A 23,351-nucleotide genomic window follows, 5' to 3' on the forward strand; every position below is an offset into this window, starting at 1 on the left:
ACTCTTCTCTCTTTTTATATCTGTTTTGTCCAGTTCTAGCCCCCCCCCCCCCCCCCTTTTTTTTTTTTGTAAATGCATTTTTATTTTACTTGATAATTGGGTATAGCTGTCTGCCCAATCTGGAACAAATTACAATATCAGGATCCTGGTTTTTTTCCTCGTATTGCATGTATGACAATCTTAATGTTGTTAAAGTACCTAGCACTGTCTGCAAGCAGTATTTTCCAAACCTCAAATCTGATACGGCTTTTAAATATGAGGGGGTGAGGAGGGGAACAGAAACACTGTGTCAATGTTCATTGTGAACAGACTGGTGTTGCTGTCCCACAATAATGAAATGCTCATTCTAGGAGTGGAAATGGCTGCTTTGTTTCATGTGTAAAACATAGGCTTTTTTCAAAAATGCACAAGGTAGACTTTTTGGATTCTAGCTCTCAGATCTGGAGCCAGTGAGGATTTGTTTTGGAGACTATTTTATTTTAACATTACTCCACAGTATTTCCTCTGGTAGATGTTTTATATAGTTCCACACTGAGATTAGTATGGGAACCCCTCTCCTCCCAGCAGGTTCTTCCTTTAGTCAGTAGAAATTGTGCTGAGTGGTCCTAGTGTCAGTTCAATTGAGTTGGAATATTTGTGTCTTTCTTTATTGCTTTCAGTTATAGAGAATGTGTCAGCTGGTGCTGACACAGATACCCTTCCGTATGTACCATCACGTATGTAAGCAGTAAAGAATGGATTATCCATCCTCTTCAATGACATTTCCATCTAATCTGTCGTTCTTCTATCTGATGGTTTATGCATGATTTTGTTTTCCTCGGGCTGATGTTTTTCATTGTACTGTTGTCAGGTTTTCATGGCTGACCACTTTATCAACCACGGTATCATAAGCAACAGTTGTTGCCAAACAGTATCATCTGTACCAATTTCTGAAGTGGTGCAACTGGTTCCCTCTAGCTCTCTGGGAGGTCAGCTGAAACAGGTTGCTCAGGACCATTTCCAGTCAGATTTTGAGTATCTCCACAGATGGAGACTCCACAACCCCTCTGGGCAATGCTGTTGTCTTTATTTGCCACGAAGGGTGAATTGCTGGCTCGTGATCAGCTTGTTGTTCACCAGGACTCCCAGATCCTTCGCAGAGCTGCTTTCCAGCCCCTGACATGTATGGGTGCCTAGGGCTATTCCTCCCCAGATGCAGGACCCTGCATTTCCCCTTGTTGAACTTCAAGGGATTTGTTTGAGTGCAATTCTCCAGCCTGTCCAGGTCCCTTTGAATGGCAGCACAACCGTCCAGTGTATCAGCTGCTCTGCAGTTTTGTATTGTCTGTGAACTTGCTGAGGGTGCACTCTGTCCCAGCATCCAGGTCATCTATCTTAAACAACGTTGGCCCAACAGTGACTTGCCTCCAGCTTGACTTTGTGCTGCAGCGATGCTGAAAGAATTTTAGGTCTCTCCTTGTATAAATGTAGTTTAGCGTAAGAAAGGTTTTTGAAGGCAAATGCAGCTGTAATAGTGTGACTTTCTTCTTACAATTCTAAATAAGCTCTGGAGTAACCTATGATGCCTAAGATTTTGGGATTGATTTACATTACATGTATAGTAAACAATAAACCTATCCCAAATGTTAAATAAGATTAGCAATCTGTGCCTTATCACAGATGTGTTTGTTTACTGCATGCCCAGACCGTGCCTAGTGTCAGTCATGAAGTACCACAGCTGAGATTCTACAAGCTTTTTATTGCATAGCAGAACTACTATCTGAAAATGATAAATATAAAGCTTTATTAAAAAGAAAAAAATATTTAGAATGTTACTAATTCTGCTTTTGATGACACATCAAACCAAACTACTCACTTTGAGGGAGGGACAGATATGCATAAGTGGGTTTGACATTCGTGTGATGTAGGGCAATTGAGACAATGCAAATACTTCATCATTTAATATTCACGTTTCAGGGTATAGGAATTGTGTATTCGTATTTCTTTGACTCACTTCCCCCACAGTTTTAGAATTTGCAGTGACATATGGATGAATCAGGTATTTGTCATGCACATACCTTTTTAAATAATAGATAAGGAACTTTTATAACAAGATCTAAAGAGATGCTCACTTAGACTAACTTGTTATTTTTAAACGAGTTTAATTTTTCTTGTTGCTACGGAGACTTTTATTTAATTTCTCTAATTGCTACAGTGACTGGGTATGCTGTGTTAATTGTTCTTCTGAAAGTCAGTTTGCCTTGTCATGTGATGGAAACAGTGTTGGGAGCTACTTAGGTACAACAAATTCTTGTGTCACTGGTTATTTTGGACTTTGGGTGAATTTCTTTAGTGATTCATTGCAGCTCATTTTCTAGGACATATGAAACTTTGCATATAGTTATTTTGGAATATAGGTTTTCCTTCTAAATTATTTTGGTTTTTCACTTTGTACACTGTAGGTGATGCTGCTGCAATAGTAAGAGTAGTACAATTTTTTAAATAAATAACATTTTAAACCAGGAATTTGAGCAAGCTGAATAGTTTGAATAATTTGAAATAACAAAGATTTATGAAATGCTTTGTAAGTGCTGCGTATACACTGGGTGAGTGAGAGAAAAGTGAGTTTCAGATATTTTGTAATAATGAAATTTCACTATTTACCTTGAAAACAATTGATCATGTGACTACAGTAGAAAAATTTCCTAAATTGAAATATTCTGAAAATTTTAAGGCAAGGAAAATAATTCAGTAACAATCAGACTATTGTAATTTGATGAACAAATATGCTTCACATTATGAGAGCTGATTCTTATGTGTGCCCCCGAAGCTCTTGTGAAGAATTTGATTTCAGTATCTTCCTGAAGGCTTGGAGAATCACTGACAGATCAGTCAGTGTTGAAATGATTACTTCTGGATATCTGCAAAATTGATTTGTTCAGCTGGTCTCCTAGGCTCTCTGAAGCATCTCTGGTCTCCTAGAGAGAGACAAAATGCTAGCTTACTTAGAGAAATTTTTCTGAGTTTGCCAAGTTTTTTTTGAAAAATGGAAAAATTCTTAGGTCATTTTAGTTCAAGTAGCATTAGTGTCATTATTCTCTGTGAAGTATTTGAATAGCTCTTTCAAAACGGTTATGATATTGTTTCAAAAGGAGCAGTCTCAGCATTCAACCTATTTCCTAGCTTTCTGATAGAATAGATAAAATAGACTCTCTAGTATAATTCTGTAAGATGGTTTTTCTTTTTTTTTTTTCTTTGTCAATGAGTCTTTCTCAAATTGCATGGACATACTGTGCCAGTGGCTTCTTGGCAATGGTAAAGTTTTTTAATTGAGATTCTTTTTTTTCTGTAGGAATACTGTTACATCCCTTTGGGAGGCAAAGAATTTTATTGAAGTTGACTGTGAAATTGGATAATCTCAGATTGCATATTCTCAGACTATATTCAGAAAAGTTGGAGGAAAGCATTTTACAAAGGACAAGCTTGTAGCAAGAAAAGCAGATAGAAAGAGAAGGTGATAATGCAGGGAAATGGGGGATGACGATTTGACTATACTTTATTGTATGCTTCTATGTACCTTCTGTTTACTGTACATTCTGTAACTTAATCTGCCTCCTCTTATCGAGTTTCTGTATTATTTAAGCCACATTGCTTTTGGATTTGGCATTTTATATTAATCTGCTTCACAACACTTCGTTCAGAGCCACAGCACTTCAGTGATGGGTGAAATGATGTGTTGTGCATTTTGAAATGATTGCATCACTGTCTTAAGCAGCTTCTTGGAGAGAAGAAAAAATATCTTGTCCCCACTTGTGAAAACTAATTTGAATATTCCTATATTCAATGATGTTTTCCCTGCTTGGTTAGTCAGTGACATGTCACAGTTACACAACCATTTTATAAAAAGTGAGATATGTTATTTCATAAGATAAATAACTTCCTCATATTTCTTATCCACAAAGCCATTTTTTGCTTTCTCAGATGTGATATCAATGTGAAGATAAAGCATAATTTGGATTTGAGCACAGTCTATGTTGTACAGCTGTCATGAGAATACTTTTCAGTTTATCATGCATATGGTGTTTGTCTTTCATGACAAGCAGTTAAGTTCATCACATCACTCCTCGTCACAGTTTGTTTTTTTTTTCAGAGATTTGTTTTATACTATAATCTCATTATATTGTATATAGTTTAACTTCCACTTCTGTAAGTAATAGTTCTCATTTTTCTTATTTCACTAGGGTATATATTATTATAATTAATTGTGATCTTGCACATCCTATTAGTAGGATCATAGGATAATTCAGGTTGGAAGGCATCTCTGGAAATAATCTAACCCAAACTCTGTATATAGATTTTACATATACTATGCACTACACTGTTTATTTTAATTCATTATCAAGATTAATGCCATTTTTTAAGTTACTTGGAGATGGTATCTTTATAGTGTTTTCTAAAACACTTAGGTTTTTATCAAGACAGATATCTGTTGGTTTTTTATTTTTCCCAAGCCTGAATTTAAAAATCAGACATGTTTTAGGAGTAAGGTCCACAGAAAGTACTAGTTAGGATCTGATGTTTGTACCAGAAACTTAATTACAGTATTCTTCAGGCCACTATAGTTGAGATACATGAGAAACTACTCTTCTTCAAATAGTTGTCTTACCATGGTCATTTTATGGAAACCCTAGAGGAAATTTTGTATCTTTTTCAAGAATCAGTTGTGTGGGATTTTTTCTTTGTTGTTTATTTTTTGGTTTTTTTTTCTGTTAAACTATAGGAAAACAAGTCCTATAAGGTCTCTTCCTCTGCAACAAAAATCATAACTTAAAGGTATATTGTTCTTTAACCTTCTAATGAAATTTTTGGAAGTCAGCTCTTATAAAATGCTTTCTTACTGGCATTCATTTGTATTAACAGCCAGCAATCTTATTTTGACATACATTAGATGCATCTAATTTGACTTGCATAGTAGACTTCAACTGTACTTGGTGTACGTGTACATGCTTCAGAAAACATAAGTATTTCTCACAGAAACTTTGTGGACATTACTGGAAAATAACCAACCTCCTTCAACTCCCTTTATGCCCCTATAATGATAGTTTTTGGGAGGTATGCTATAGTACGAGGAAGGTGGGGAAGATTTCACCTGCAGGGCCTTGGTTGTTCTCCAAGAATACAGCAGAAGTCCCGGCAGGGGGCTGATCCACTGCTGTGTTCCATATGAATAGCATCTCTCTTCCACTGTCCTCCCTTTGATGTGAGAACGTGCTGCTTGTTATCCTGTTGCATTCATCCTCTCAATATTGGAGTCCTCAGGGAACAGTTGCTACTTTTCCTGGCATGAATTAACTTGTTGGTAGAGATGCATGTATCATAATATTGCATGCTATCTTGTCATTCATTGTATGCGTAAAAGTCAGGTATATGTTTCTCAAAACATGAACTTGTTTTATGGTACTAAAAAAATTGTTATTCTTAGAGTAGCTTTGATTTTCATTTAGGCAGGGTTTCCTTAAGTGCTAATTTTTAAATAATAAAATTGAGAGGAAGCGTTAATTACATTTGCTTCAAAACTAGGCAGGGAATTGAAGGTATTGGACAACTTACATTTATTATGGAATTGATCATTCCTTGTCATTCCAGATAGTTTTCCATAAAAAGTCAATAAATAAGCAAGTTTGTTGTTACTAAGGTGTTCTGTGGCTGTGTACCACTGATGAATATTTAAAGAAAATTTATATTCAGTAAAACAGTATTTTGTTTTTGTATTAGCATGATCAATGTTGCTAAATATGGCAATTGAAAAGAAAATCCTGTACTGTTAATCTTTTATTTCATAGCTTTGGCAAAAATGACACCTTACACTAGTAATGCTATCTAAACAAGCCCTGACCATATGGGTACTCTGGAAGGAAATTTACTGAATGTTTTTCCTTTTTCTGGCTCTGGTTTCAGTACAGGAATTTATTAGAATCCTTAAGATTTCTCATATAATTTGTGAATACATACAGTGGTTTCCAGTGAATTTTCAAGAATGTTTGACAATAGAAATACTTAAAATTTTAGGGATTTTATGAGGTGATATCTTCAATTTTAGAAAATGGATAAAAGTTACACATGTATTACCATTTAAGGTTTTGATACTTGCATTCCTCTTCTCTTTGCTTACAGTTGTTATCATGTACTGATTCATTACCATGATTAGTTTTGTATTTTTCCTTTGGTTTTAAGCAAAGACACTGTTAAGGGCTGAAAGTGGGTGCATTCTTTTTGGAGAATGGTCACAGAACTATGGAGGAACTCCTATAGTTGCTTGAAAAAGCTTCAGATGGAATGAAATTTAGCCTGCTGCTATAGATGTGTGGCATTTATAAGTTGCTGTATTTAGATGGGTTTGTATTTCTCTGGTCAGACTTCTGGAGAGATTTTGGAGATAAATCTGCTCTTGTCAGAAACTACCTTTATATTGGTCTTAAGGAAAAAAAAGGTGGGGAAATGCATATTGGTTTTGATTTGTCTTGAAGACATAAAGCTTCAAAGATGTTCTGTTAATCTGCTTCTCGTGTGTACCCAAATAATAATAAATCATAGAGACCTGGGGAAGAGTTAAATTCTGGTTTTGTAGGATGCTTTAAATATTTTTTTTTTTGTGATAGGATTTTAAACCGTAGTATTTTTTCTTAATGTAGCTGTTAATGTGCAGTTTTATGGCTTTATAATCAAACAACCAAAGAGAAGTATGTCTTGTGTCATCATTCTGCATGAGTAATCACCAATAGCATAAAGCTTAATTAACAACACACGCTAGACCTGTGCCATTTGAGCAAAAAGATTAATTTGTAGGAATGCTAGATTGTCATCCTCTATCATTGAGCTGATACAGGGTAAAATGACATATGATCACTGTGTCTTTCAGCTACTGTTTAATGTTGGAGAAGTGATCAGGCAGTTAAATTTGTTATAATTGAGGTTTTGGAGATGGGTGTGCTTTTAGTGACATAGTTTTTTGTCTTTGTTTTCCCATGTATTTCAACCTGATTTTTTTTTTTTTTTCCCTATCCCCTTCAGCTTGTACTTAGTCTTGTCCTTTATTCTTCAGCACAGACTGGAATTGTTTGCAGCACTTCAAAAGATTCTGAAAGCATCAGAAAATTGCAGAAGTAAAGCTGGGGCCTTTAGATAGAAGTATTTAACATCCTCAACAATAGGTAGTACTGTTGGGACAGCTGGACAAGAATTTCTGCAAATATCACCTTAACTCCTATACAGGAGTTTCCCCTTGATAAAATACTTGCTATGGATATCTGATATAATGCCTCTTGCAATCATTAAAGACGTTTTAGTGAGTGCTTGCTATTTATTTCTTTTTAAACATGCTCTGATAAGAAGAGCTATATAAATTCATATATATCAGGATGGGCCGTCTTTGGAATCTAACTAAATAGTAGTAATGAGAAAAATGTCAAAGAATGAGAAGGAATGAATTGATAAAGAAGCATATTAGAAAATTGTGACTGGGCCATAGTATCCTGCTTTGAATTTCAGTCTTGTATCACAAACCTTAAGTGAATTAAAGTCTTTCTGAAGTTCATCTGTACTATATCAATAGGCTCAACAGTAAAAAATTGATTTATTTTTTTTTAATGCTACCTCAGTACAGACAGAAGGCACTGAGTCTATTCTCAAATGCAGAAACGAGATGATGTGTGATTATTTCATGAGAATCTTTAAAACTCAATATATTGTAATTGTATACAGTTATTTCCATGCAGACATATTTACACTTCTGGTGAGAAAGCTTTTTGTCTAGCTGTCATATGAATGTTTTTTTCATGAAAGAATTATTTAGATTTGTTTCAATATAGTAGATAGAATTAAACTGTGTTTCTGACTTTTTTTTTTCTTAATCTGAATATCAGTGTCCATCTCTGGTGGAAAAACTGATTTGTTCTTTGTAGTCTAGGAAATCAAAAAGTTATAAAATGCATAAAATCATGAAGGACTTCATTGAAATTTGATAATTGGGTAGTCAGTAGTTTATTTTAAATTATTTAGCAAAGTCCTCCTAACCAACTGAACAAAATTGAGGTTACATAGTTCAGAAAACTGATTTGAAACCCATAGAAATTTTAATATAGTACCAGTCTAAGGTTTTTATATATAAATATGGCATTGCTCACAACAGCAATTATTTTTGTGTGTGTATATATAATATATGTATAGTATGATAAGGACCATAGAATCATAGAATTGTCCAGGCCAGAATGGACCTCCAAAGGTCATCTAGTCCGACCTCCCCTGGCCCTGGAGTTTTCCTGGTACTGTGCTGTTGGTGTGTTTTTTAATGTGTAAGTATTTTTTTTCATCCTGATGACACAACTTAACTGAAACTTATTATTACAGATAGTATGTTTGTTTCCATTGAAAGGCACTTTTCTCTATTTTGAGAAAATAATAATATTTATTTATTCTGTTTTTTTTGTCAACAGAGAAAATGAGGTACTAAAAGTGCAACTTAAGAAATATGTAGGTGCTGTCCAGATGCTCAGAAGAGAAGGTCAAACAGTGGAAGGTAAGGATAAAATGAAGGGAATAAAAATAATCCATGCACAGGGTTTGTTTTTCTGTATGGTACCATTGCAACTATTGGAGGCGTAGGTACAGTAAGCAAATGGTGAATGTGACCCTTGGAGGTGTATAAAAACTGACAATGAAAGAATAACCAGTGAGACAGCCATGTGTCTGGTTTACAAGAATCTGTGTTTTTTTTTTTCTGATCGTGGAATGGATCTCTGGAGATAACCAACCTCCCAATCCTCTGCAAGCCCTGGTCCAGAACCAACACTTAAGCCACACAAAACAATTCTAGTGTGGCTGGGGACATGTTTTGCACTTCCACATGCTACCCAGTATGACATCAGACCTCCCCTATTGGAAAATATCAGCATCTAAATAGATGACAGTTCTGCTTCTGTGAGAACTGTCCCTGATGCATCTCTGACTGGGCTCTTTGCTGTTGTGTGAACAGTTCTGTGATGCAGATTGATATCAAACAAAAAGAATATTATGTGACAGCATAGTATCAAATTAGTGCTGAGCAGAAATGATCAAGAAGTCTTTGCTTTCCTTGCTGAGTCTTCGTCAAAATATATGAAATAATTTATATGAACGTGGGGTTAGCATGAGATAATTATAAGCCTTATTAATCTCTTCCAACCGTGGTAGAGCACTGTCTCCCAATAGTGAAAATATCATATTTGGTATCTTTTTTCTTTTAAGAAAAATGCCAATTTAGATTTCTGTACTTATTTTTAAAGACCGTTTTCTGGTAGATTTGATGGTCTTACCTTTTTTCAGAAAGAAACTTCCCAGAAAAAGCTATGACATTAAAATTTAATTTAAAAATAATCTATGAACTAAGTGGTATTGGAACATAAGAACAATTATTTTGAGGAAAGAAAACTTAGTATCTATAGATTGTACTGTTACGTTGTTTTGGAGATCAGTATTTGCGGACTGTTTAAAATAGACTCTGCATTAAGACCAGACCTTTCACTTTGTTAAGTTGCTCTGACTCTAATGGTGATAAAAGTGTCCCATGACACCTGATGAATTGGAGTCTTGATTCTGAATCATCTTCTGGTGGGACCTGTGTTTCCACTGACTGCAGAAGGTGTTTTGAGAGACGGCGTGGCTTTTCAGAAGTTGGCACCTTATGTCATTTTTTTTTTTAAATTATCAATATTGTGGTCATGTAAGTGGCTGTATGAATGAATACTATATAAATTCTGCTCTTAAGGGCTAGTCACTCTACTTATCTGTAGTTTAAAAGCTTCATTCATCCTTAAAAGGATTTTTGTTAGTGAGAACACATGTTTTTACTTCCGACTTTGCTGGAGTGTAGTGATTCATATTAAGAATTATTCACGAAAACTGTCGCTTAAGCTTCTTATAATAGCAGAAATTATCCTTCATTAGATACTGACAGTTTCCATGATGAGTGTAATTATAGGAAAAGAAAAAAATATTCCTAGGCTAGCTATATTCTGCCATGTTAAAATTATGCAAATTAGTGAGTGATAAGAATAGAAACTGAGTAGGATGGTCAGATTTTATAGATGAAAAAGGGGGATGCAACGGTAACAACATTTCTAAAAATGAATTCATGTATGCTTTATGCTCAAAGGGTATCTGATCAGTCCACAGTAATGTTGGTCATTATTGACCAGAAGAAATTTCACCTACATGCGCTATTTATAATAAGTTTTCTTATATTCTAACTTCAGACATTGTATTTTTATAAAACCAAATTCTTTTTTCATACCTGCCATTGGAGATTTATGTGAAATTTTTAGTATTAGTGTGGCCTCTTACTCAAAAAAGTACTTTAGCATGTAAATAATCTGTCAGAATGAAGATGTTTAGATCTTCAAAAAAGGAGAATGAAACAAAAAAATTTTTTTTCTTTTCCAGATTTAGAGAAACTATTGCACCCATTGTTTATAGACGTAACTTGCAGTATCTTGTCGTAGGCATTCATATTTTTTGGATGTGAGCCTTCACAATCAAGAATATTTGCATTATTAGAGCTATTTGTACTTTTCAGTACATATATCATTGTGTAACTAAAGGCAAATTATTGAATTCCAATTGTGGCATAACTTAGTCTTAAGTAATTTTGTTCTTAATTAGCTCACATGCTTAAAAGGATCACAGAGTATATTTACAAGACCTGTTTTCTTACCTGTGTTCTGAGATTGTGACCATTTTGTGAAGAAAACAGGCTGAAGAAACTACTATTTTCTCTATTTTTGTCATTTTAAGCTAAAATTCTTATTACTTTCTTATATATTAATTTACACAGTCAAGATTCTTCACTTCTAACTAGCCTTACATGGGAACAGGGCCATAGAGTTCTGATCTGCTTAAACTTGGAAAACACCCAGCGGCCCTCTTCTGCTGTAGTGTTAGGAAATTGTGTTCATCAGGGAGGCATAAACTGTTTCATACAACTAATTTCTCTGCTGCCCTACGTTATCATAATGAGCAATTTCAATGATGATTAATCTTCCAAATGGTTTCAAAACAAAAGTCATAAATGTATTGTAGATGTTAGAACACTGTGTTTGGACTTGCAGTGAAACTTTTTTGAAAGAGTCAAAATAAATTGAGCTTCTGCTGTTATTTTTATGAGTATAAATAGAGGAGAATCAATGTTTGCTACAATAATCGGATCAGATGCCATTGAGTATGCATTTTAAATAGTTTCCTAAAATAATAAATGAAACTCAGCATAATATTTTGCTGTGACTTAAAAAAACACTCAGCAAATGTGATTATAAATAAATTGCCCAAGAGTCAGGACTGTGTCAAGTTTGGAATATCATACCAGCTTTCAAAAGGAGTTATCACTGCCATAGACTGGGCAGTTTGATACTGGTATTTAAATATTTAATGAATGAGCATCCTTGATTTCTCGGCCACCAGCAGGACTTGCCTGTGCGCCATTTTTCAAACCTGCTTAGATACAATAATATTATGTATACGAAAATGCTGATCTTAGAAGTTTCTGGCTGAAGAACTTCAAGCAAGATTTACAAGAAATAGCTCTTAAAATAACTTTCAAAATTCACTACAAATAATAATAAACTTCTGAATGTATATGTTCTTTCTCAAAGCTAAAATCAGTTCCCAGACTCAAGAATATTCAGTCAGCTGAGTACTGTGTCTTCTGTCTACCTTATAGTGGTTGTATACAGAGTTTAAATTTTGAAAAATGGTGAAAGCATTTGTTAAACCTCTCTTTTATTATGGCTTGTTTACTTTATCTGTGCTAACTTCTTGGGTTTTTTTTAGAAGTTCACAATCTGTGAGGAAAAGTTGGACTTTGTGTAACTTGGGGAAGAGGAAACTTAGTTAGAATAGGCCTTAAAATGATGATCAAATACATAAACGATAGCTAGGAACAGGAGCAGAATAAACTAGTTTTCACTCACTGTGGGTAACAAAAGTAATGGGCTTAAATGGCAGGTGAAGGAAGTTTGATTTAGCTATCAACAAAACCTTTCTGAGAAGAATACTTATATTTAAATATTGTGAAAGGAAGCATGACATTTCCATTATTGGAGGTTCCTAGGAATAAATTAGCCAATTAACTGTCAGGAATGAAATAACTACAGCTGATTCTGCTTTAAGCTAAAACATGAAATACTACATGAAATATGGAATATCCATTCTCAGCCCTATTTCCTGTAATTTCCATGATAGGTAAGTAGCTTGTGCAAGTAATATGAACTTATATTTTGGAAGAGAAATAGAAAAAAGACTTAGAAGCATAGGCTTAGTTTACAAAGGCTTTGGGTAGGAACTGTAGTTACTGCCTCCATGTATTAGGTAGCTGTAGTCAAAGAACAGCCAAATGCTTTTAGTTTATATTTTTTGCCATTGAGAGTGCCTGTCTAAATATTGCTCACAAGAAAGCTCCCTGCAGCATTTGTATTTTACTACTTCTAATACTGTTTAGTACTACATCCTATTTTAATACTTCTAATAACTGTTTCTTTTAAACCTATTACTTCTCAACATGTTGTCTTAGATGTTTGTGTAATTTATCATTTTAATTTGAGGTATCTATTTGTTTTAGTTCTGCCGAACATTTGGAACACTGATGGTGAATTTACTATTCCAGAGCAAAAGCAAGTAGAAAACAATGAGGAACTAGCCAGCTCTTACGAAAGAAAATTGATTGAGGTAAATTTTGTACTGCATAAATTTTATGGAATCAGAATTGTAACGTAACATTTGAAGCTGTAAATAATTTCATTGCTTAGTTGTTATTTTTTTTCCCTATTATTGTGAAAGAAAGCTCTGATTTTTCCTTTAAAAAGAAAAAATGGAAATATTTCATTTTCAGTCTTGTTAAAATACAAAGTTGTTCATTCAACTTCAAAGCATATTTAAAGCAATTCAGATAATTAAAAATACTTTTCCTAACCAGGGTACTTTGATATACTTTGATATTAAAATGAAGGTTTTAATAAACAAAAAAGTTCCTTAAGGTCATAACTGGTGGTGGTGAAGTTGAAAGCATCACACTCAATAGGTTTCAGGTATTTTATCAGTTACAGTACATAATTGTAGACACTGCTGTTTGTCAGTTGAGCTTTAAAATGCGAACATATTGAAATATGGGGCTTTTTCTGTGCTTTCATACTGTTTTCTGATTGCCAAACTGTGTTTCATTTTTGTATAGCTTATTGAATTACTGCAGTATGGAAACAGATGATAGAAGCTACTAGTTCTGTTGATATGACCATGTTAGAAAAGTTACTAATGCAAGATTCAGTTTTAAGACTAATGTAAAATTCATTAAAGAAAAAAAAGAGAAAGATTAGGATTTCATCCTAAATTTAAATACAAATGATTTTCCAGAAAAAAGTAATGAAATTTAATATCTAGTACCCATATCTCCTATTAAATATTAAATGAACATTTTCATAAAAACTAAAACAATTCTCTTTCTCTTGCCCAAAATACTCTCAAATTGGATATTCATATTAACTGATTCATATTAACATGAAGATGACTAAAAATGCAGGCCATGCATCAAAGAGATTAATACAGTTCTTCTAAAACATTCCTACTTGGTTGTCCTTTTCTCATAGGACTATGTGAAACTAATTCTCTTCCTAATCCATACGTTTGGTTGGGTTTTTCTGACTCCTTTTCTTTGTCTGTACCTATCAAAAGAATATCCTAATTAAGAACACAGGTAAAACCTCTTTCAGCTTTAAAAGCATTCTCCTTAGTTCTACTGAGTTTGTCCTGCATATTCAAGAACTTGTTGCTCACCCTTCTGAGTTTGTGGAAGGCTTTGTTAGCAGTAGCAGTGATGACACAGCAGTGATGTAACCACTGGAAAACCTTGTTGCAAATTACATCCAGAAGAGGAAATCTGCATCTGAGTCTCAGTCCGTAACAATATCTTCAGATACTCAAAATAGGATGTAATGCCTGTAACAATACACATGTATTTACCAAAAGTCATTGCTCCTTTTTCTCTCCACAAATGAAAGATGTGAAGTCTTACTTTCAAAGGTTAGCCTGTGGTGTGTTCCAAATTGAGGACTAGGATAGAAACGACTCTTGAATGCTGTTCTGGTAGTTACATTCAGCTGGAGTTGGGTCTGAAAAATGTTCAGACTTAAGAAGTTTTAGTATCTGTTATTTTGTGCCTCATAGACTAATTCAATTGAAGGCAGAGATTCCCTTGAATTGCTTGGTAGCTGATGAGGATATCGAAGTCTCCCCACAGAGAAATGACTAGCTGTCAAGAGAATAGAAAGAATGGTTCTGCTGAGTAGTTAGAGATTTTTTTATCTTTTTTTTTTCCCCCATTGGAAATGATTTAGTACATGAAGAAATTTTCAGTTTCTCACCATATTTGTAAAAAAGTTTGTATTTATCCAAATTCTTTGATTATGATTTATAAATCAGTTGATTTAAGCAAGTGGATAAAGAAAAGTTGCAAGTAAAAATTTTGAAGGAGTAAAGAAACTTAAAGAAACTTTTTACTAAATGTTGTGCTTAAAGCAGTGTTAGAGAAGTTTTTGTAAAAATTCTGCTTATTTTTTTTTAATGGTGTATTTCATTAGAAATAGTAATCACTCTCATTACCACAATTTCTTCTAAACCCCCAGATTGAACCTTGTTGGGATATTGATAGGCCTTTGGATACTTCTAATAATTCCCATGTGTTTTCCAATGTCATATGCTTTGGGACTAGAACACTATTTTTTTTTTTAGAAGAAAGTAGGTTGATTTATACAACTCTCAAGCCATGAATAATAGTGTGTGTTTAAAATCATCGTAAGATACGTTATTAGAGAGAACCTGACTTCAGCTTTCTTTGCAGTTTCAGCCTATTTAAGAATAGTTTAGTGGTGGACTTCAACCTACATTTAATTGAAGTTAAATTGTAGGTTATGTTCATGATGTACTAAATTGCATTTTGAGAGAGGTCTGTTAAAGAGTCAGTAAGTGACATTGAATTTTCAGTTTCCTGGCATAGACTATTCCTGGTAGACTAGGGAATGAGGAGACCAACTCCTTTGCTGGAATAACAGGCTTTTGATGTACTGAAACTCGTATCACAATATATTAATCCCTTAGTGTTCTGCAGAAACACTCATTCTTACATGAATGTTGGAGACAAACCTAACAGTTAAAAAAAAAAATTAAAGTTCTTTCCAACTCTCTAAGGCTTTCCTTGTAGAAGCCTGTACACGAAACATTTCTAGGGATTGGAATTTTTCTACATAAATTAACTAGGAATTGCTCAGTTTTTAAAGTAAAATTCCATAGAAACCTCCTGTTTGCCTTTTAATGAAATTGAAAATACTCTTCAACCTTTTATGTGGTAGGTGATCTGTTTTATTTTTGTGCCTGACAAATTGATCTCTGAGCATTTGGTATGTGTGGCTGGGGAGCTGCTTTTCTGTCAGGGAAGGTGCATGTGCTGATCACGTGAACTCAGGATGTGAATCACTCTGTTCAAATAAGTACACTCAGTAGATTAGAGGTGACAGTTTATTTTTGATTATTAGATATTCATGAGATCTGACATGTGTCAAAAAGGTTATGTTTAATGTTTTTTAAATTCCTGACAAATTAGACAGCTCTTCTGAAAAGCTGAATTGTTTCAAACATTTTAAACTATATCTACAAAAGGTAATTTTCGCTATTAAGCCAAGCTTTCACCGTTCTGGAGAGTTTCACTTTGTGTATTTTCATGCCTTCTGTTCTTCCTTGTTGATTAAGTAATTTGTCATTCCTTTGCATCTTGAGGCCTCAAAAACATGCTACCGATTATTTTTACTTAAACTGTCTTCTAGATTTTTAACTTGAATCTCCTCAATTTCATTTTAGAGTGCTCAAATGACTTTAAGCTGTATTGAGGTTATTTTTGAGCCAGCAATTACATAAAAAGAACAGGTTGTGGCATGTATCACTGTAGTTGGGTAGGTGGCTTTTTAAAACACTCTTAAGTGTTTGACCTTTTGATATTTTTTTTTCTTTTTTTTGTAATGGAGTAAGGAAATAGTGTAGTGTCATGAAAAGCAGCTATGTGACTTTATTTAAGGTTTTTTGTGTTGCTGTCATTGTTAGTAAATGGAAGTTCAAAAGATAGCCTTTCAGTCTTAAAAAACATGGAGATACAAGTATTATTGTATTGTAATAATTTTGCTCAGATTTATTTTTTACTAAAAATTTTTCAGTAGTATGTTATCAGGTAATTAAAGTTTCTAAATATTAGAGGATTTTCAAATGTGAGAATATGGCTTTGTTCATGATGCAGTACATGAGTTCTGGGTTTTTTGTTACAAAACTCCATCTCACATAGCAAGCTCTGGTCAGGGAAGGTACCTTAAATCACTAAAAGCTTTGCCACGGTCTCAGCATCTTTGTAGAATTGTCTCTTGGTTTAGCATTACAGGCAATACACTGTAATGAATTTCTTTACTGTGTCCTAACTTAAGATCCTGAAGTGGGGAATTTTGATGGTATTATAGCGATTTTGGTAATGTCTGCATAAAGTGGTACTTATTCTTTAACATGAGACAGTTCTGTGGAAAAGCTGTGACAGCCACAGAGCAACTTTGTTACCTGCTTAAAAAACACCCCCACCTCTGACTATGAAGGATTATTTGACTGCATGTTATTATTGTTCTTTTACTACTTTTGTTCCCCAAGTGGTTCTACAAACTATTGGTAAACCTAGAACCTTTCACTGTGTTAACAGTATGTACTCTTACCTGTTAATGACAAAAATAAAAGGAAAGTTTAAGAAAGTTTCTTTAAGAAATAAACTCTGAAATATATAATAACTTAGTTAAAAAACTTACCGGAGCACCATTTCATTCAACTACATGACCCAATTTATTGGAAATCAATGAAAATAAGTTCTGTGTTCTTTGACAGGATTCTGTAGAGACACGGATTTTTTTTTTTTCCCCTCCTATATATTGAAATGCCTACAAATACAATTATTAAATAATAGCACTCTTGTTTAGATGTAACATTTTCTCATAGGAGAGAGTTGAAAAATAGCCTTTTGTCAAACAAACAAAGTCTTTGGCACTTGTTAGCATTGAATAAACAGTGCAAGTTTGATCTTGTTCTGTTTGTATCTCTTCGATCAGCCATATTATTTACTGACAGCTACTTTATTAGTGTACTTGCATTCAGCATGAGATTTCATTCAGCAGGCAAATGAGATCAGTGGACAGTGATGCTTTTGGATATGGTGATTTTATCATCTTATTTAAAGGTCTTAGCATGAAGTACAGCCTTGCTATTAAATGTTAGTTGTGTTTGAAGGCAGTATAGAAAACATCTTAAATAAGTAAATTGTCAGCAGTTTTCTGTGGAGTTCCAAGCCCTTCTTCCACTTCTGTCAGTTAAACAATTTCTGAAATACAGGAAGGTGTAATTTCATCTGGCCAGTGCACTTTGACACAAAAGTAGATATTTTTTTTGCAGTTCTTGTAAGAATTTGCATTATTTCATAACAATTGGGGAGTATGCTTTTATATATGTGTATATTCATTTTCCCAGTAAGAATTTATTTCCAAATTAAAAAAAAAAAAAAAAAAAGAGTTCAGATAAGCTGTTTACTTCAAGGGTGCGCAGTGCACAGTGTAAGTTACTAAGTGCAATAGTACTACAAGTGAACTGGCAAGAACTACTTTTTTGTGCAACTCTTGAAATAGAATATATAGTTCTCTGAATGATGTTTGCAGAGTCTCTCTCATTGACAGACTAGTCCTGGCTGGGTAAGAAGCTGAACAGTTCTCTTTTCCAAGGCAAGAGTGATGCGCCCATGAATCACCCACTGTATTTTGAGTTGAAAGCTACAGCTCATTTTCTTCTTGTTGGTTATGATGAATTATGACTTGTGCTTCTGTTATGTAGCTATAGTTAAAGAACCAAACAAACAAAAACCCAAGCAAACAAAACCCCACATTACAAAACAAGATGAAAGAACAACCCCAAAACAAAACAACCAAAACCCAACCCTATTCTTAAATGGATCTTTCAGTCTGCCTTGAACCAAATAACTTGCTTTCAGGTGGAAATGTTAAGAATACAAAAAAGAAGAAGAAAGCAATGTCTCAGCATTTTATGGCTGTATACATAGATTTGCCTGAATTATCTGCCATTTTGAGTTTTACTCTTTTTCACTTGTAGAAAAAATAAAATTACTAATATTTAGTAGGATACCTGCTATTTTTTAAGATCTTTGGCTTTATGTTTTTTGGGCAAAAATGTAGAAGAATGTTGATTTTTGAAAAAGAGCGTCTTCTCATGGGAAAAATACACGTGCTTGCACTGAGAGCAAGTAACATACCTGCCAATTTGTTCTTCTGATTGTATATAACAATTGATATGCTGTTTTATTTGCTGTTAAATTTCCTTTTTGTTATCTAACTTTACTAGGGACACATAATTTTTTTTATTACTTCCAGGGTTTTGAGAGAGCTGTTGAATTTACATATTAATTGAGTCTGCAAGTAGAAAGTTATTTCAAGGACATCCAAATTAGAGGAGAGAAATCAGTCAGTCTGATAATTTGGATTTTGTTCTTCTGATGGAGACAGGCACTGAAAAATCAAACATGATTTCAAATATGTAAACTAATGAGTTTTGCATCGATTCATAAATTTGTATATTGCTTTCAATGACCGATCAACCAACGATCAGATTTTTCTCTGTGCATTTGCAACTAGTAGCATATTGCGTCTTTTTGTGTGTGAAATACAGGGAAGTTTTGCCTCCCAGACTCTCTGTAGTTAACAATGACCTGCTGGAATTAACCCGAGTCAGAGGGGCTCATGATATTTTTAAATATTACACCACTCACTTTGAATTGGAATGAGTGGTTAAGCTAGATGGAAAATAATTTATCCAGAGTTAATGAAGTTATATTATTAGTTTGTCTAGTACAGTTGGCAATTTTATCTGGTGCATGAATGTTTGTAATTTGTGAAGCAAAACTACTTGCTGAGTGGCACCTACTACCTTAGTCATAATGCAGTCCATATGGATTTAGATATCTTTTGTTTTCGCAAAATGAGTTTACTTAATTACTAGCAAGTGTTTGAAGTCAAAGAACGTTTTTTATCAAGGCTGATGTTGAATGAACAATTGAGCTATGAATACATAGTGTCATTAACTGATAACATGCAAGTCCTAATGTTCTGATTTTTATCAGGAGGAGCCGGAAACTAGTCTAATTATGAGGCTGGGAAGTTAGTTTTGTCTAATGGGATTAACTACAACAGAAATGCTTGACAAGATCAAAACCAAAAGCAGTAAACTAAAGCAGCTTTAGTACACTATAAATAAAAATAATTTAACAAGGACTTTTGATTGTTGAAGCTACATTAGTACTATGTTAAACCTTTGTACTTCAGAGAGTGAGGAGTGAAACTGAATGGTGACTCAGACAAGTTGCATTGTTTTGTATTGTGATGTGTTAGATAAAGCATCAATATTAATCTAAAACTTACATAATCAGGCAAATAAATAATCACTTTGTGAAATCTTTAGCTTTTGTACTTCCTGATAGTCCCATTACAAGGAAAGTTTGTTGTTAGTTCAATTACTGTTACTATTTTTTAGCTTGTAATTTGCTGAGCATTTCAGAATAGTTTGTAAATTCAGAATTAATGAAAGATATCAGTCTAGACAAATCATATCTGTGCTTAGTTCTTTTTGCGTGTATGCTACACTGATAATTTACTGGGTTTGAAGGACTCCCTCTAATATCAAAAGAAATCAGAAAAGAATACTTGAACTTCAACTTGGGTGTAATTATTTTAATTTTTTATTTTTAATCAATTATGTCAGCTCCTGGCTTGTCAAATTCAAGCTGTTTTTTCTGTTTGCTTTGATTATGTGAAGGATACAGGTTGTCTGGAACAAAGCACTGAAATAAAAGCAAGCAGTAAATTAAACAAATTGAATTAAACTGATTATCTTGGGGAACTTCCCTGGTGAAGAGAGGGAAGGCTGAGCGGTAATCCAAGAAAAGGAAAGCATGGAATTCATGGATAGTAGTGCACTGCCTCCAGAAGGGAAACCATGAACTCTTAAGAGTTTGGGCAGTAGTCCAAGTCCCTGGGCTATTGTTGAAGGTAGTGGATTGATACTCAACTTATTCAGCTGTGCTTTCATAATGTTACTTCATTGCCTCTACTGTTCTCCTAGCTTTGGATGACTGTATGAGGATGCATTTAAAGAGTTGCTGTAACCTGAAAAACATATTTAACAATATTGTTGTGATAGCCTGCTATGCCCGCTACAGGGCATGTTATTGCTTTGGTTTTCATCTGACTGCTCCTGTTAAAATAGTAGTTTTTCTTGCTCTGCCCTGGGACTGCTCATCTGATGCTCCACCAGATGATAGTGGCCCTCATCAGTATTCCTTTTCTTTAATACAGGAGTCATATAGGAAGGATTTACTTGGAAATTTCTGAAAGTGGGGTGTTCTGAAGAGTCTTTCTTCTCCCTTGAAAGGAATTTTACAAACCCTTTTTGGCTCAAATTTCTTTGCTCTAAGCTATAAGTGGCATTATCAGTTCAAGAGAAGTCCCTTGCCAGGTATATTATGTACTGATGGGTCATCCATCATAATAGAAACTTTCATTCAATTTTATAGTATAATATTTCTGATAGGAGTAGCTAAAAATCTTGCTCAGTGCAAATGGTAAGTTTCTTTTAGCCTTGCTCCCTGTTTCTGCTCGTTTCCCCATCACATTCTCTTGATGATAACACATTACTGCTACTATTTAGACCTTTGCTATTTGGAAACCCTTGTCCTTTTGGACTTCTTCCCCCTCAAGGTATAGGCTTACACTTCTGTGTAAGAAAAATTCAAGAGCGCAATATCATCTTTAACCTTGATTTGAGTTTTACTGGTTTTTACTTCTCTTGCCAGGGAACCACCTTAGACATAATTTGCTCTGTAAATTGGTATACTTTTCATTCTTGTCATTCATCCAGCCTTGTTCATTTTCATAAACATCCTGCATCAGTTGGTGCTTTCTTGACACTCTTGACTCAAAAATGGAGAGCACAGATGTAGCTAGATTTTGTGTCCAAAGAGGCCACACTTGAGGCCACGCTATGGACAACAACTTGTGCCACAGCCTGACTGTGGTATTTATGCTCCTTTGATGCCTCACAGATTTGCCTGGGATGAGTGGACTTCTAGCTCCAATCCTATTAAAACTCCAAGTAAGAGTGCAGAATATATTACTCATGAACTACTGACAAAGTTTTATGCAGTTTCTGCAGTTTGCGTTATTCCCAGTTCAAATTATTGTTGTTAGTTTTTAAGTGTTGAGTGCTGTGTTTATCAAAGAATTAAACTCAGAACAGAAGTTAATAGGTGTTTTATTAGAACCAGTTGTTATAGGATCTCCTCTAACAGGAATAAAATTGGACATAAGAGTTGTATTTTGTCCTATTGAATTCAATGTCAAAACCTACATTTCAAGGCATGAGTCAAAATTATAACAGTGTCTGTTCTTAATGGTCATTTCAAACTAATGCATTAGCAATGAGATGCAGTACTTGGAGAGTATGGTAAAACAAAAAACATAAATAGAAGTTGATATACATGTAAGAAATTACATACTGTGGGTTTTTGTTTCAATTTAGAACACAATTACCTTGTGGCTTTGTTTTTCAGGTAGCTGAGATGCATGGGGAACTGATTGAATTCAATGAGAGGCTGCACCGTGCTCTAATGGCTAAAGAAGCTCTTGTGTCCCAGATGAGACAAGAACTAATTGATTTGAGAGGGCCAGTAAGTGTTTATTACTATGTAGAATACCACTCTGGAGTAAGATCAAAACCATTACTCGGGATGAAATAAAATATATATTACCTTATGAGAAATAACAGCTAACAACACATCTATCAAGAACACCTTACGTGATATTTTTGATAGTGTTTGCTTTTCTTTAGCAGAATTGAATGTAAAATAGATATATTCAGACAATAACATTGTTTTTACGAACTGTTGCTTCATTTTGGCTTTTTGTGTTAAAAGAAAAGGTTGGGCTGAAGTTTAAAAATTAGCAGGAAGGAAACAGGAGGAGTCAAGAATATTCCTAATAGTTGTCCATCTTCTCAGGGAGGCTTATTTTGATCATCTTTGTTCATATGATCATGTGGTAGTGTTCCTTACTTTTTTTGTTTGCACTGGCAGCGTTCATGCCTATTTTATTACAACATTTATGTAAAGTTGCTGATGACAGTTGGGTGTGGATTAGTGAAGCAGGATTTCACCTATAAGTTTCACCTTTTTAGATGGAAACAATCACATTATTGTGTTGAGAAGACAAATGATAAATCACATCACATCATAGCTGTATGTTCTTACTTGTAGATTTTGGGCTGTATGTTCCTCTTCAGATATTTTGTTTTTAACCATGTATCTCCATGTCCTAATCCAGATACTGATACAATATTTTAATGTATCAGATGCTAAGAGAAAATTAGTACCTTACATTTTTTCAGATGTGGAAGTGGTACTATATTTTTAAGTGCTAGCTAAATGCTGGCTGTTACTAGTTGCTATTGTCCAAAGTGAAAATGAATTAAATACAGTTCTAAAGATGTTTGCATCATCCTAAGAAGTTTTAATTTATTTTTAAATTAATTCTATATTAGTTTTAATTCTATATTAGTAAGCAAAACTCTGTGCAGATAGTCTGTTACTTAGTAGACTTTAATTAGAACATTCAAGGTTGGTAAAGTGTGTAACTGCCAGAAATTGTAGGATATGAATATTTGATTCCCCAATTACCATATCAGCCAAGTTCTTAACATTCTATTATTAAAATAGTATATAATTTACAATTTGTTATAAAAATAGATTTGATGATTCTTCACTGTCTTCTCTTTTCCTTTTAACGCTAATAATGAATTTTAATGGCTATACTTTGTAAATGAATTGTTGACAATGATCTTTCAAAATTCCTAGTTATTGGATTTTAAAACTTCTGCAACAAACAGCAATATTAAAGCAAAAAGTATGTGCTTTCAAGGGTATGAGGAAGCACATTGATGTAATGTCTCCATCACTGTGTTTTGCATTACGATGAACAGCACTTCAGTTACCATCTCAAAATCAGTATCCAGTCTGTTTCAACATATGATGTGCCAGCGTGTCTCATTAATGTTATCCTCTTTCTTATTTCCAAAGCCCACACTCCATTTTTGAGGGTTTTATACAAAACTTCTTTTTTTTTTTTTTTTTTTTTAAACCATTTTCCTTTTATTTTGGGGGGGCAAAA

The 23,351-nt window shown here is 34.1% G+C and overlaps 1 protein-coding gene across 1 annotated transcript in view; it reads left to right on the forward strand.

The window, feature by feature from the left end:
* The window catches only part of SNX29 (sorting nexin 29), a 128,157-nt gene that overhangs the window by 34,404 nt on the left and 70,402 nt on the right, over positions 1 to 23,351 (forward strand). The window contains exons 15-17 of the mRNA XM_014936206.1: positions 8,472 to 8,554; positions 12,626 to 12,732; positions 21,740 to 21,856. Coding sequence (XP_014791692.1) covers positions 8,472 to 8,554; positions 12,626 to 12,732; positions 21,740 to 21,856 — 307 coding nt within the window. The remainder of the gene's footprint in view (positions 1 to 8,471; positions 8,555 to 12,625; positions 12,733 to 21,739; positions 21,857 to 23,351) is intronic.

This window comes from Calidris pugnax, unplaced genomic scaffold, assembly GCF_001431845.1.
Source record: "Calidris pugnax isolate Ruff unplaced genomic scaffold, ASM143184v1 scaffold17, whole genome shotgun sequence".
NCBI classification, from domain to species: domain Eukaryota; kingdom Metazoa; phylum Chordata; class Aves; order Charadriiformes; family Scolopacidae; genus Calidris; species Calidris pugnax.